Below are 15008 nucleotides of genomic sequence, written 5' to 3'. Positions count from 1 at the left end.
CAAAAAAGTATAGCTGTAAATAAAGCTTTGCAATACTGTTTTAGCTCCCAACTCTGCAGCTGCGTAGTCAGCTGTAGCTTAGCGTAGGACCAGCAACTCTGTCCTCACAAATGCTCCCTAGAAATCTGCTGTGCCTGGTGCTGCTGGGGCTTGAGTCAGGAGCCTGTCATGGGATCAACTTTTGCCACAGCTGCACAGGACTATGTCACTAACTCTGTCATGTCCTCTGTCAATAACTGAGCCAGTGGCATTGAGCTGAGAGGTAAAATGGTCCTGAGCAGTGACTGCACAGGCTGGGGCACTTTCCTAAGTAAACCAGAACCCAGTGTTGCACCTGTCCACAGAATAAACTTGCTTCCAAGGACACTGAACCCTGGGGCCCAAGTCACAGACATACAGTCTGTGCAGTAAGTGTACAAATCCAGTAATCTCCAGCAATGCAGCACAAATCAAGAGATATTCTGCCCTCTCACAGTTACTGTATGTTCACCTCACCCAGCAGCTTGAAGGTTCATTGAGAAAAGCCCGTAACAGAATGCCACAAGGAAAATGGTAATTCCTTCTTCAGAGCAGAATTCAAAGAGTACACAATAAGTAAGGCACAAGCCAGGCAAAGAGTAACAGAAAATTTGCAATGGTTGTTTGAACAGTGTCTGCCAGGAAGGCAGGAACCCAGAAGGAAAAAAAAATAAACAAACCCAAAATACCCAGAGACTAATGGTAACATACATACAGATAAAAATTTAGGACTGACAAACTCAGATACCAGTCCAGTCCTAGTCCTCTCTGATTCTGAAAGGTTTTTAACATTCCTGTCCTTTTACCACAATCTCGTGGGCAGCGTAACAATCTTAGTTCCAGGAAATCAGAGCAGGTCAGTACAGCCCCTTCATTCAAAATACAGCCATTATCATCAGAACTTGTCCTCTCCTCACTTGGTATTTTAATATTCTGGATTGTTAAATTGCTTAGATATTTACAGCCAGTAAAGCACCACACAAGATTCTGTAAAACTTTAATTTATTCCCCTCCCAAGTATCCAGAATAGAAGACCCTCTTAAGTTGGAGAAAAATGTGACAAAGAAATAGATTACCAGGATAGCTGTTCACAGAAGAAGAAAAAGCACATACTACCAAGGTTACACAGAAAACAACCCAAAAGTCCTATTTAATGGGATAGTGCAAGTTAACAGCATGTCTCTGGCAAGGATACCTTCATTTGGATTACAAAAGTTTTACAGAGTTAGATCAAGAGTCTGGATGGGTCTCTGATATTTTACTATAGCATTAAGAATGTACTGTTTGAAAGATGCTGTACAGAATGACCCACCAAACAAATGTATTTACAAGCCTGGGGAGAAAAAATTATTTTTCAGTTTATTCAAAATAAAAATACACATAGAATTATGAAAATATAGGTTTACTATTTCCACCACACAGAAGTCAATGCTGCTGTCTGAAAGGCTTGCAAGATTATTTCAAGTTTTTTAAAGTTCATCTTTTTCCCTCAATAAGGTGTACCTATGTTCACTGGGTGCCAGTTTCTGGAATGAGCTCTCTGGTGGGCTGCTTGCTAAATCCTGAATTGGCTGAAAAACAGAACAAACAGTAAAATTGTTTGTTAGACTAATAATCATTCATCTCCATTAAATGAATTTCTAGCATTATGGGAATGCAGAAATGTGCAGCATCCTCATAAATTGAGTTTGGGGATTTTTTGGAAGGTATGTTCTGAGTCCCAAGTAGGTGGAACACAGACACACACATTAATTAAGCAATTCCATTTAAGGATATTCCTTTTGTTGTAACATCTCAAGGGCAACAGCCATCACATGAGTTTCTGTACAAGTCACACAGAAGTGTTTCAAATGTACCCCGCTGTGTATTTGCTTTAATCCACCACTGGCTTTGGGGGTGTTCTAGATTTATCTGCATGTGTTTTATGAGATATACCAGGGCAGAAGTGACTTCACTGCAAAAGTATTTTAGAATTGCTTTTCCATGGAAACTAAAAGAAAACACCCCATACAAAAATACATGCAATTCAAGGGGCATAGGTGACCCACGACAGCAGCCTCCAGTTTAGTGAGTGCCAGTATTTATTTCCATTGCATCCACATCTTCCACAAGATGGCAGGATGCCATACAGAGATGGGAATGTAAACATCCCAGATTTTGTGTGCATTTTTCAAGGCAGAAATGAGGCAAGAGAGAGCCTGCAGCTCTGGTTCCTGTGCCCAGACGGGCAGGCAGCAGGATCCAGGGACTCCATAGGCTTCCTCCTCCCCTGGCCAAGCCTCCTCCTCAGGGCAAGTGCTTGGCCTATGCCTCAGTCCCAGCCCTTATTTCTGCCCCTCCTCCTGATGACCTGAATTCTGGTTGCTCAATGAATTTCTGAGAAACACAGGGAACTACAACTCAAATGAATTACTGCTGAGACAATTCAGCCCACGTGTTTTCACAGCCAGTCATGACAACATTCAAAAGCAGTCACTCTCTTGGCCAAGGCAAACCCTCCAGGGCTTTCACACTTTTAAATCTTTTGAGCAGGGAAACAGGAGGCTGCACTCAATCGACTTAGAGCAGTGCCATCCTTACCACATTCTGCAGATGAGCAGGAAAAGGAGCCTGTAGCTATAAATAGTTTCTGTCCCTCAGCCATGGAATGGTCCAAGGCTCCCCAGCACAAGGGCACCAGGGCTCCTCTGGGACCAAAGTGGCTCTTTGAGCCCTGGACAACACCACATATACCTTGAACAAAGTGTTTAAAAATGGTTCTTTCTTTGGAGGGTGCCCAAGCTAGAGAAAATGTTCCCTACAGTTAAATTTGCACTTTTCAGCAGGACCTCAAGCTTGTGAGCTGAGTGGAGTATCAAGAAGATACAAGGCTGAAAGAGACACCATTAGAAGACTGCAATGAGCAGAGGGAATTGAGGCTGGTCATGTCCTTTCTTTTCTGACACTGAGGGCCTTCTGACTTTTGTCTGGAGAAGGATCTCGTAGTTGTGTTTCTGAAGAGATCCCAGAAGTGACTTCCAGGCATGTAATTACACAACATGACAAGCTTTGAGAAGAACCATGAGGAAATCAAACTGACAAGTGCAGCCTGTGAGCACTGCTAATGGTGTTTGTCAACCGCATTAACAAAAGCAGTAATGCCTATTACTGCTCACCCATCCTTTCTTGATGCTCTAATAATTTGCTTCCTGCTTATACTGGTAATATATAAAATATTCAATTGTTGTTTCCCCTAGAAGCACCCTCTAGTAGTGGGTTGTGTGGGAAATAATGCAGCTATGATGGATTATCAGCTTTTGCACTGAAGTCACAGGAGAGCCTAAGAGCAGCTCTGTGAAGTCAGAGTCATCCAGCCCAAGATCTCCTGTTTCAGTGGAGAAAATAAATATACTCTTCCCTTATTCAAGGCAAATAGGTACCATATTACCCTAATGCCTACTACCCCTGATATTCCCTACCTTCACCCAAAGAAGGGTGAGGAGCCAAGCAAAGGTGGTAATGTTATGCTTCTGTTAATAGATTTTTCTCTTTCAAAAGACAGAAGTTAAAAGTACAAATATACCAGAAGGTACAGCTCTGACAAAGAGTAATAAAAAGGTCTTTACTAAATGGCCAAATGAAATGTATTTGCTGTAACCTTACCTGACCAGGTGCTACATCAGTTGGATCAGGGCCATGATGAAACTCTCTATGCAATTTTCCAGAATGCAAGTCTAGTACAAATTGCTTCAGTTTACCTGGAACTCTGGAACAAATTCAACAGAAACATCCATGAGTTTATTACAAGTTAAGTCCAAACACAGGAGATTTGAAGTGCACTGCTTAGAGTAGCCAACTTCTGTTTACCTAGCACACTATGCCTACTTTTAGGTGATTAATAGAGGATAGGGAGCCACATGGTTTGCTAAGGTATCCCACCAGCTTCTTTTTCTTTCCACTGTCTCTTGAGAACACAGCAAGTATTTCATCTTTTCAATAACTCCCACAGAGCTGTACCAGCCAATAACTTCATTGTGAACTCCCTTCAGCTCCCCACTAACCGTAATGTAAGAGGGAACAGCAGGTTCCAAATGCACAGTTTACAGATACAAATGACACTTGGGGAGCACTATTGACAAAACATCTTTGAAAGGCTCTCTACTGCCTCAGCAACTGCACACACACCACAGATAAGCACTAAGAGGATATCAATGTAAATCTAATCTGAGATCATCTACTGTCACCCACAGCAAACATGCTAAACTACAGCATCCAGTTTTATTTGTGAAATGTCAAGTTGACTAAAAACCTCAAAGTGAAGAGTTAATCTAGTAAGTATTAAAGATGAGATAAAAAATTCTAGTGTGGGCACTCCGCATGAAATCTAAAGGTAATGTGTGAATGGACACAGGTTTTGTAGGGAGTCTTTCATGAAACTAATTACATGTAGGAAAGAGGAAGAAAGTGTGGTCAGACAAACTATCAGCAATATTTAAGATCACCAGAAAATGCTATTAATAAAATGCAGCAAATATTGATTCAGAGGGTATCATTACAGCAATGTCTGTAACCAATCAGTATTACACTGGTACTTTAAGAGGGCTCTTCCCATCCCAGGTGAGATCATGAATTAGTACCAATGGAGAAAAAGGGGTTCACTGCAGTCTGGTTATAGGGACAGCAGACTTACTGCTCCCTGCTTTTCCTTGGGCTCCTGCTCCTGTTCTAGGGCAGGCACATTGCTGGAGATATTCTCCTCTCCTAATGCAGCAAGGGCACTCAGTGCCTGCAGCCTTGTGTAGCTCAGCCTGTTCTTGCTGAAGCTACAACCCATCTGTTGGACACTCCCTGCTATCATTTCCAGCCTGGAACAGCAGGATGAATAGGGCCAGGTGGCCAACAGAGGAGGATAAAATAGTGATGGTCTCATTTGCCTGCCAAGTGCCTATTCCCCAAAAAGACAATGAGCTCCCTAAAGAGAGAGGAAATCTTTTAGTAGCCCAGCTCTCAAAGTGCCATTTCCAAACCCTATTGGCTGGTGGCAGCACTGAGGTTACATGAGACAGCCTGGGGCCAGTTTATGAAAGAATACAGAAAGTTACTGAAGTGGTAGATGAAAGTCTCAGAATTAAGATTTTACTTATTATTAAAAAATAAAACCACCATACAAAACCACCCAAGAAGCAACAAAAACATCCAAACCACATATATACAAAAGAGTATCTTCCCAGGAGCTCCAAGCTCTTCTTGTTCCCAAACTGTGTTTTGCTATTTCTATGTATCAGCTCAACATCCTAGAGTAAAGTTGAGTAATTTTTTATCATTAGGCAACTGTCAACAATCCTGACATCTCTCCTTCAGCTTCATTTGTAAGTGACAACTGGTACACGTCAAGCAAGTAGCTCTCATTATTCTGACAGTGTTTCACAGAAACTGAACATTTAAGAAACATAACATCAAAGTCTAAACTAAACATCTCTACTACCTCTCTGTGAGATGTTAATTTGTTTTAGGGCTGTTTAAAAAGTGCCAATAAAAATAGAGGGTTTAAATGCAAATATCCTATTTTTTTGCTAGGGTGTGCAGTGAATACAATCTTCCAATGAAACAGAAACACAGGGAGAAAAATAGTCACTTATCAAGAATTTCAACATACATGGCTTCAGATATTTGAAAAGCACTATTCAAGATACATCAGAGACAACATTTTATAGATAAGCCTGTGGAGAACTGCAAAAAGAAGGTAAGTTCAAACTCTCCTCCCAGGTGTCAGTATTTCAGGTAGAAGAATGTCTCCTGGAATAGCAGAACTAAACATGATATTACATTGACGTTGCATGCTAAGTCTGAATCCTTGGTTTTGACAAAAATGAAATATCCAGCCTAGACATCTAACCTGGAGTTAGCAGGCAGTGTATGTGCAGCTGCAGAAACTGGAGGCTTTTTTAACACCCAACCAGAATACAAAAACAGAGCACTTGTCTCAGGCTGAAAGCCCCTGAAGAGAACATTTACACATCTTCATTCCTTGACTGACCCATACCAGACAGAACACCTGCTTCCAAGGCCAGGCACCATAGTCAGGCTGAGGTAATGAAGGTTATCCCAGCAGTATTTCACCTAAGCACCCTGGTATTTTGCTGTAACATATTTTATCCAGATAAACATGCCAGTGTTTGGCCATTTTCCACGTTGCACATGGAAAATTTCACAAACCCAAACAACTATTTCTTTGCCAACTTTCCAGGTGTAGACTAATGCAGGAAGGCTAGAATTGCACTGCAGGAAAACCCAAACCAGCAGGCTGGGAATTACTACATGCTGCTTTTTACAGTAATCCCTGAACAACACAGTACTTCACATCCCATGTAGTATTTTTAATCTTTTAAAGTTGAGATATCTAGATCCCTACTAAGAATGCCATGCCAGGCTCCAAAACCATGGTGGAAAAGAATCTTCATACGAGATTCTTTTCTTGCATAAAGTAATACAACTCCATTTAAACAATGACTTCACGCCAGCTCATCCTGCTATAAGGTTCTGACACTAAATCACACAGAGGCAGCCTTCGCGTCCCCAGATTTACACATCTTCCTACCACAGTACTGATTAAAGTAGGAGCCTTTTCACTTGCTCTTCTCAAATTAAAATGCGCCAAGAAAAATACTTACGACAAGTCACTGAAGTCTGGAAAGACATACATGTGCCTGAAGCTATCAATGGCAATGACAGGGCAGTCAGCTGGAGTCTTCTGAATGTGGAGGAGTGGGTGCCTGAATTTGTCACAGTCAGCATGGAGGAAGTTTATTGTACCTTAACATTGTGAGCAGACAAAAACCCATGTTAGGATTTTTTATTATTATCATCATCTTGAAACCCATTTGAAACCACTTTCCTAAGTATTACAAAGGTGGAGATATTAGCTAGATACAACATGCAGAACCTGAAAATAGGTCTGAATAAGCAACACCACCAAAAGAATAGATTTCCTAAAGTGGTTTTTTTCCGTATTACAAACTGAAGCTTGTTTAATGCCCTCTCAAAACACATTAAGTCATTCAGACAAGAAGGATTTCTGAAAGTTACTTACTAATAAATTGTGCATCAATTTTAATAATTTCCAGAGGAGTTGGTCCTCACTGTAAAAAACGCAACAAGCCCTTCAGTCTCAAGAGCTTGAAAGCTACAATTCTGTTGGGCCTTTGCTTCCACTCCCCTGAGTTGTCTGAAAAAAATTATACCAGTAAAACCAAGAAGTAGTGGGAATTATTACAAACCTTTTTCACCTATTAACTGCCGTGCAACCTCCTGTTGGAATTTCTCTAAACTCTCCAAGTCATCTTTCATGTGGAAAAGTATGAGAAAAGGAAGGCCTTCTTCTGTCAGTTCCTGCACAGAAAACAAAGGACAAACTAATTTCTTCCACTTCTTAAGGGCACCAAATTAAGTGATTCCAACAATTTTCAAATTCAGTGAGATCTCCACTTTAAAAACAGGCAAAAGAGCAAGGCCAAAGATGTTAACTGCTGACCCTTCCTCTGAGATACCCGAGTGATACAGTAACCATGTTTCCTCCTTCTTATTCATATACAACAGACAAAGGATGAGAGCCAGTCATTATCAGCATTTTGGGAAGGGATTCACTTTCACTGGAATACTTGTGCAAAAGAAATAAGCCCATTCTGAGGAAACACAGCAGCTCCAGAGAAACCACAATTAGGCCTGAGCACCATGGTTGTTAAATGCTACAGAAGGCTGAGGGTGTAGTCTAGGACCCAGTTCTAGCTTATTCACATAGTAAATTGGTGGTTTCTTAGCATAACACAAGAAGTGTCTTCAAATAACTCTATTCCCTCCTCACTAAAAAAGAGAAAAGCAGAAGCTAATGACACAGCGAAAGCAGTTATGATCAAGTGCTGCTCTCCTGCCAGTAACTGTGTCCTGACTGGTCATCCTTTGCTGGACAGGCAAACTTTAGTTCCCCATATGAATCTGTTCTTGCAGCCTTTTAAAACCTCTGCCCACAGACAGATAAATACAGAAGTGCCTTGAATAATTTATTCAGAATTTTCTTTTAATCAACCAAAACACAAACACTTGCTTGCTCTAGAAGTGATTTTTGTCATCTCAACTCACTACAGCCTGATTGAAGAAATAATCATTTACCATCTAAGAAATGCCTACAGTTGTCTATCTTTCATTTGCACAATTGGTATAACAAGCAAGTGCTGCTATTGCTTTGATTCTAGCCTACATCAGCACAAAAACTGTGCTTTTTGGGAAAGACAGTAGTGGCTTATTCTGCTACCAAATACAAGGGTTTCTTCAGATATTCTTTCAGATATCAATTTGCAGTAAGTTGAAGGAAAGACTTCCCCTATCAGTAGGCAGCCAGTTACACAGCGTAGATGAAATGGCTCTTGTTCTCCCTTCAACCAAGTCCATCAGGTAAGTTGAAGCATGGTTTTTTAAACAGAAGACTGCAGAGATCCCCATAACTTCAGTGCTCTTGAAATCCAATCCCTAAAACAACAACTAATCATATTTGTTCATTCTCATTTTTACACACACACATTCAGCTGGGTCTCAGCCTCCTACTACAGGATGGGAAAAAGTCCATTTTGTACCACTATAATTATGACTCCATTTCCTTCACTTCAGCAGGTGCATTTCCAGAGGGAGAACTCCTAAACAGCTTGGTATTCTGGCTCTAAGGTCTTCTGTTGCTTGCAAGCAGCTAAAATGACAACCTCAGCAAGTTACATTCACAAGATCAATTCATCTCCAAACAGGCTTTAAGAACAGCTGCGTGAACCTTGCTAATTTTAGCCCTTCTATGAGATACCTCCCTTTGTTTCCTGTGCTATTCCAGCTTTCATATCATGTCTCAATGACCAGGCAGGACAAGTGGAAGCTCCCTCAAAAGCTACTGTGTTGTTAAGCACTAGGAAAATCAGAAGACTTTCCATTAGACCTCAGCTTCCCACATCACTTCTGTGTGCCTTTGAGAAGCTTCTTACTGGTTCCAAACCTGACAGCTCAGCACCACCGTTGGACAACACAGGTTCACTGCAGCCATTTAACACAGAACTACACAGCCTGATTCCAGTTAAACAGGAATTTCTTCTGAATAACACCCTGATCCCAACAGCCTTTGCCAGTCAAGCACAAGAACTGTCTCAAATGGGCAGTCCTTGAGCAGACCCTGCTTGAGAGCTCAATTACTGGGTGCTTAAAGTGTATTCTAGTGCCATCAATACAGTTTAACAGTCACAGCACTTCATATTTTTATCTTGTAATATTGTGCAGTATGCATAGTAAGAGCCCATTTAAATAACTGTACAATCTTAGCATGCAGAAATATCTCAATTTTGGCATGTTTAAATTTATTTGCATACCAGCAACACTGAAATTTTTAAACAAACTTTGCCAGGCAATTCTGTTTATTGCAATTCTATCTGCCTAAGCAAACACGAATCAAAGTTAAAGGGAACAACCAGAGAAACCACAACAGAATGTAGTACAAGCTAACAGTGATGAACCTTGGCTTCCAAGGCTCAGAATCCTGTTTCACCATGTAAAAAGTACACTGAAAATCTACCACACACTTCTAAAGATGTTAACATGTTGGCATCTTTTACATATTGAGTTGCAAATGAAGAATTAAGATTTGTTAACTATCAGAGCTTTCCAATAAAAGCTGGCAGGATTGACTAGAAAACAGTCAATAAACATGGCCTAAGTAAAATCACCCTGTTCCTCCCTCTGCCATGAAACCTGAAGTGCTGCATGTGCCCAGAACAGCAGATTCAGGATAAAAATAATTAAGTGTGCAAACCATGAATGAATCACGACTGATTCTCTGGTTTCTCATCCAGTATGGACAATGTCCCATAATTTGTGACAAACCTTGGCAGATTTTCTAACAGATTCTGTACCTATGTACAAATATTCCTTTTGAGATGCTGCAAACTTGTTATTTTTCTAAGGGCTTTTTTCCCCGTTGTTTATTTTACAAAGAACAAAATTAAATATGGAGTTGGATATGGACGAAAGAAGAATAAGTTACATAAGAAAAGAAAAAAGCCTTGAAAGAAATAATAATAATGAGAAGAAAAGATGTTTAAAAACAAACTCCCAAATTCTACCAATTGCAGCTAAAAGAAGAAAAGCATGGGAAACAACACATGAAACTAAAAAGATTAAGCTACCAGTGCTTTTACACAGATTGAAAATAAAAGCCCCATATAGTTTTCATTACCATTCCCAGAAGATTCCATGGTCAGCCACCATTTAATGTGCTTATTTATCAGATAATGCTTTGGAAGTGGCTAATACAGTAATATTTTTCTACCACTCACATTAACATCAATGGGAGGGAGCCGGGGGAGTTTAGCCTGGAGAAAAGGAGGCTCAGAGGAGACCCTGTTGCTCTCTACATCTGCCTGAAAGAAGGCTGTAGCCAGGTGGGGGCTGGCCTCTTCTCCCAGGTAACAAGTGACAGGAGAAGAGGAAATGACCTCAGGTTGCACCAGGATAGGTTTAGATTGGATATTGGGAAAAAATTCTCCATGAAAAGGGTTGTGAAGAAAAAATTCTCCATGGAAAGCACTGGAACAGCCTGCTCAGGGAAGTGGTATAATCACCATTCTTGGAAGTGCTCAAAAAAACGTGGATGTGGCACCTGGGGACAAGGTTTAGTGCTGAGGACAGTGGTGCTGGGTTAACTGCTGGAGTCAATGATCTTAGAAGTCTTTCCCAACCTTAATAGTTCTGTAATTATAGCTTCTTACTTTGGTAGTGTATAAATCTACTACAGATCTGCCTCCAGTGAATTTCAAGAGGAACCAAAAAGATCCTAAAGAATGAAAAGACATTATCTGACAGCCATTTTCTGTCTAAACCAAAATACACAAAGTTCTTTGATATGGAATTGAAAGAGACATTTTCATTTCAAGAAAGAAATCCCAAATGTAGAACAGTAGAAAAAGTCTTACCTCTCCATTTTCAAATGTGATTTCTCGAACTAGTGGTACACATTTATCTTGTGTCCATGCATAAATCAAATCAAAATTGGTTAGTGAGCCTAAATACACCATATCTGGAGCATTTTCCTGTTGAAAAGAAAAATACAGTAGGATGAGAATCAGTAAAAATGACATTGCTGCCTACAAAGATTACTTACTCAACATAAAATTACAATATTCATACAAATATTTTAAACAAATCTTACACCAATATTCAACCTTGTGCATGCAAGATTTCTATTAAATATGTGATAAAAGTACAAATGGAAAATAAATATTACATACAATTTATGCAGTTAACTCCATTTTATAAGACAATTCATAAATAATCGGAGATACTTTGTTTCCAAATTAGGGATGCTTCAAGTAAGGCCTACTTAGATTTCTGCTTTCTGCTAGGCTGAGAAAGAATATCTCCACACCTAAACTAAATGCAGATAGTGAGATGCTTCAGTGAATGCTGATAGTTACAGAGACTCATCAAAACCCTCTCCTAACATCCTACAGAGCTTGAAACTGGTATTTTACATTTGCTTTTCCAAAGAGATATGAACAAATAATAATTTTCCTTTATTTGCTAGTAGCTTTAACTTGTAATTCAGTGCTAGCGTCCTTTAATTTAATTACAATTTTGGTTAACGTGAAGTGAAGCATGACTTCGCAAGCTGCGGCCATGATTAAGCACACCTTAATTCAGAAATGCCGGATAAATTAGGTAACTTCATAAATTCTGTGGTTGGAAAAAAATAAAAATGCTTTGAAACTCCCTTCCCCCTCAGGTCTATTTGCATCTATTTCCTCTTTTGTAAGTAGCTCTTTTCATACAGTAAATTTGAGAAAGGAGCAGAGTTTTAGATAGTATGGCTCTATAAAGCAATTCTTGCAGGTTTTCTTCTGTACTGAATTTTTCTTCCAGTAAAACTATGTTTATGAGAGTTTGTTAACCCACAGTTAATTTTATTAATTATTTTTCTTTTTTTTTTAATTAACAGAAGAGCTCTTAACCCTTGTGGACTAAGGCATACAAGACAATTAAGTAACAGTCATAAAAATAGACAGTAACTGTCACTTGCTTTGAAAAACATGAAGTGTACCAGCTTCAGAGATTTTAAAGTTCTACAGAACACACATGATGTGTTGACTGCATTAAAAAAAAAAGAAAGATTAAATTTTTTGACACGGATATTTCAAACTATAGGTTTAGGTTCTGTGCATTAACTGTTAACATGTGAGACTGATCTTTTTCACTGGCTCAGAAACACTAATTTCTATGATCCTATTCCTCACACTATTTAGTGATGGAATAAAACTAAGATCTGAGATGCAGTAACATACTGAATGATCTGAATACAGTCTCCATTTTTTGGTATTCACATATAATCACAAGAATCAAAATAAAATACATAGTTACACTTACCCCTGGTGGCTTGTAGATTACATTGTCTCCGCTAAATCTCTCTGCTTTTGAAATAGCCCTACAACAAACCAACCAGTAAGCATGTCTTGGTACAGACAGATAAAATAACTGAGATACCAAAATTCATGTTTTAATTTTTTATCATTTCCTTACTTCTTTTTTTTAACCTCTTCACAATTTGAGAATTAAAATCCTTAGTTTTTAAAGTAAACTGTAAAGCGACTTCATAGAAACTTGGCCTGCCTGGATAAGAGGGCATTAAGGGATTCAGCAAGATGCATCCCTAACATCAGAAGTCTGGACTAAAGGCAACAAAGTGACAAGTGATAAATGCCAGGAGAATTTGGGGTAAAGACTATCAAAGAATTAAAGAAAAATCGTGAGGAAGCAAAGAAGAAGGTGGATTCTTGTTTGCATTTACTCTTCCTATTCCACTGTTTACACTAAGAATTTACATCTCCTCTACCCTTACAGAGAAGGGCTTTGAGATGTTCTACAGGCACAAGCAATGAGAAAACAGAGGGCAAGTGAGCCCCCACTGCCCATTCTACCCTCAGAACACATCTAGACAGAAGACACAGCATGCAGTTTCTGGCCACTGATGACACTGAAGCAAGTGTGTACCTCTAAGATACACAATTCCTCCTTGCTATTCAGTTTACTATCTCACCTTGGTAAGTTCCTCTATTGCCTTTAGAATATTTTACCCCAAATCACAGCAAAGTGCCCTGAAAGCTGCTAGTTTGTACCCCAAAACTATCATCTCTTATTCAAGTAAGTTGCAACAGCTATGCATCCAATGAAGGAGACAGAAAAGTAAGAGAAGTCAAATTATCTGAATTTACCTCACTGCAAAATGAACTACATCTTCCAGGGGGCTGAACAATTTATAGTGCTGAGAAAACTACAGACATTGTAAGGCTGAACTCAAAGTACCTCTGTTTTATTGATTTCTTTTGATCCAATTATCTTTTCTTATCACATACAAAAGGTGCCTTGCATCAGTTATGTTACACCACCAGTATTTGCATCAGTTTAGAGATGTGTATTTTAAAATGCATTTTTGTATTCCCAACATGACTCTCCCCATAATGTGAAATGAGCCTTCCTAGTGACAATCATGACTGAAGTAAACCACTTGCATCCCAAATAAGCCTTCATGGAATAAGAAAGTGAAGCTATAGAAGCCACCTGCACAATCACTGCTTGCTAAGCTGATGATAATCTATAATGAAATACATGCTCTAGGCTAACCCTGTGGTAGAACCCAGAATGTCCTCTTCTGTGTTCTTCCACTCCAGTAGCTGCAGCTATGACTGATTTTTTTTTTCAGATAACTCAAATAAAGTGGGGACATGATGTGAAAATCCCAAATGCCTGAAGATACACCTTTTAAAAACAACTACTAAAATGGAAACACTTCAGTTTGCATTTTGTCTTTTTTTGAAGCAGTAATGAACAAGGTGAAGCTCTGGAAAGCACACAGGCCCCCCCTCCCCCATATTTACTTGCTAATGTAAAATTAAAACAGTTCCTAGATTTATCACTTTCTGCCATAAATTACTTATAGTTCATCATAGCCTTTTAAGATAAAAGTATTTTTTGCCTTTTTTTCCCCCCTGTTCAACATTCTCTTCCATGTTCACAACATTACAGATTCATTCCTCTCTATTTCTAAACTCTACCTAACGATCTCTTAATCAGATTCTTCATCTATCTCCTCCTGCTTACAAGCCTTCTTTCAATAATCTTGTTCTGTGGTCACTTCAGCTCTTAACAGAACTGTAAGGACCACTTAATTTAAGAACAGTTTTAAGCATCAAAATCATCTGCAACTAAGTACTATTAACAGAGTTTTTAAATAAGCTATTACAACTACCTAAAGACAGAATAATTTTGGCATAATGGGACAGTTCTGCCTTGACAGAAGTTAGTCAAGCAACTATGTTCCTCCTGTCAAATTGATTGTTTTACTTTAGCTTAAGAGAAATTTGAACATGACCACCCATGTAACCTCCCCAAACCAAGTAGCTGTTGAACTCTGTCCATAGCAAAACCAAAGGTCCTTTCCAGGGGCTGTTAGGATGCTCAGTCAGAAGAGTTCAACTGATCAATGCCAGCTCCCCATGAAGAATTTTGCTATATATAATCTGAACAAAAAACACTGATCCGTAGCCAGCATCTCCCTTGGAAGTCTTTTCACATACAATTTTTAGGAAGTTGAAGAGCCTCAGCTACTGAGAGATGAAAACATTTAGCTCCCAAGGCTGCTGTTGGGAAGGCTGCACTTTAAAACACTAACAGCTCCAGGCTAGAAAGGGAATGGGTGTCTGGAGATAAGAATAATGATAAACCTGCTGTGCCATCTGTATTTACACAGGCAGATTATCAATAATCAAACTGTGATCCATTCCACTATGTCTGCTTATTGTTTATATCTGAACAAAAAATAAAAATAAACTCCCTATAGTACTTATAGTACTTCAAGAACAGTGCCCAACAACCAAGTGCTAACACTGAGTGGTGGGAAACTGCTTCTCATTATAGGCAATTGACAAACAGCAAAC

At 39.3% G+C, this 15008-nt stretch overlaps 1 protein-coding gene across 1 annotated transcript in view; it reads right to left on the bottom strand.

Annotated features, from left to right (window-relative positions):
- Window positions 1-1003: 1003 nt before the first annotated feature.
- Window positions 1004-15008, bottom strand: part of ERP44 (endoplasmic reticulum protein 44) — a 47716-nt gene continuing 33711 nt past the window's right edge. The window contains exons 7-12 of the mRNA XM_066560863.1: window positions 12442-12499; window positions 10995-11111; window positions 7275-7386; window positions 6669-6810; window positions 3661-3763; window positions 1004-1589 (exon numbers count right to left, since the gene is read on the bottom strand). Coding sequence (XP_066416960.1) covers window positions 1488-1589; window positions 3661-3763; window positions 6669-6810; window positions 7275-7386; window positions 10995-11111; window positions 12442-12499 — 634 coding nt within the window. The 3' untranslated portion in view covers window positions 1004-1487. The remainder of the gene's footprint in view (window positions 1590-3660; window positions 3764-6668; window positions 6811-7274; window positions 7387-10994; window positions 11112-12441; window positions 12500-15008) is intronic.

Source organism: Molothrus aeneus, chromosome 1, assembly GCF_037042795.1.
Source record: "Molothrus aeneus isolate 106 chromosome 1, BPBGC_Maene_1.0, whole genome shotgun sequence".
Lineage (NCBI taxonomy): Eukaryota > Metazoa > Chordata > Aves > Passeriformes > Icteridae > Molothrus > Molothrus aeneus.
Note: the sequence above shows the minus strand (reverse complement) of the source record. Positions and strands in the feature narration are given on the sequence as shown.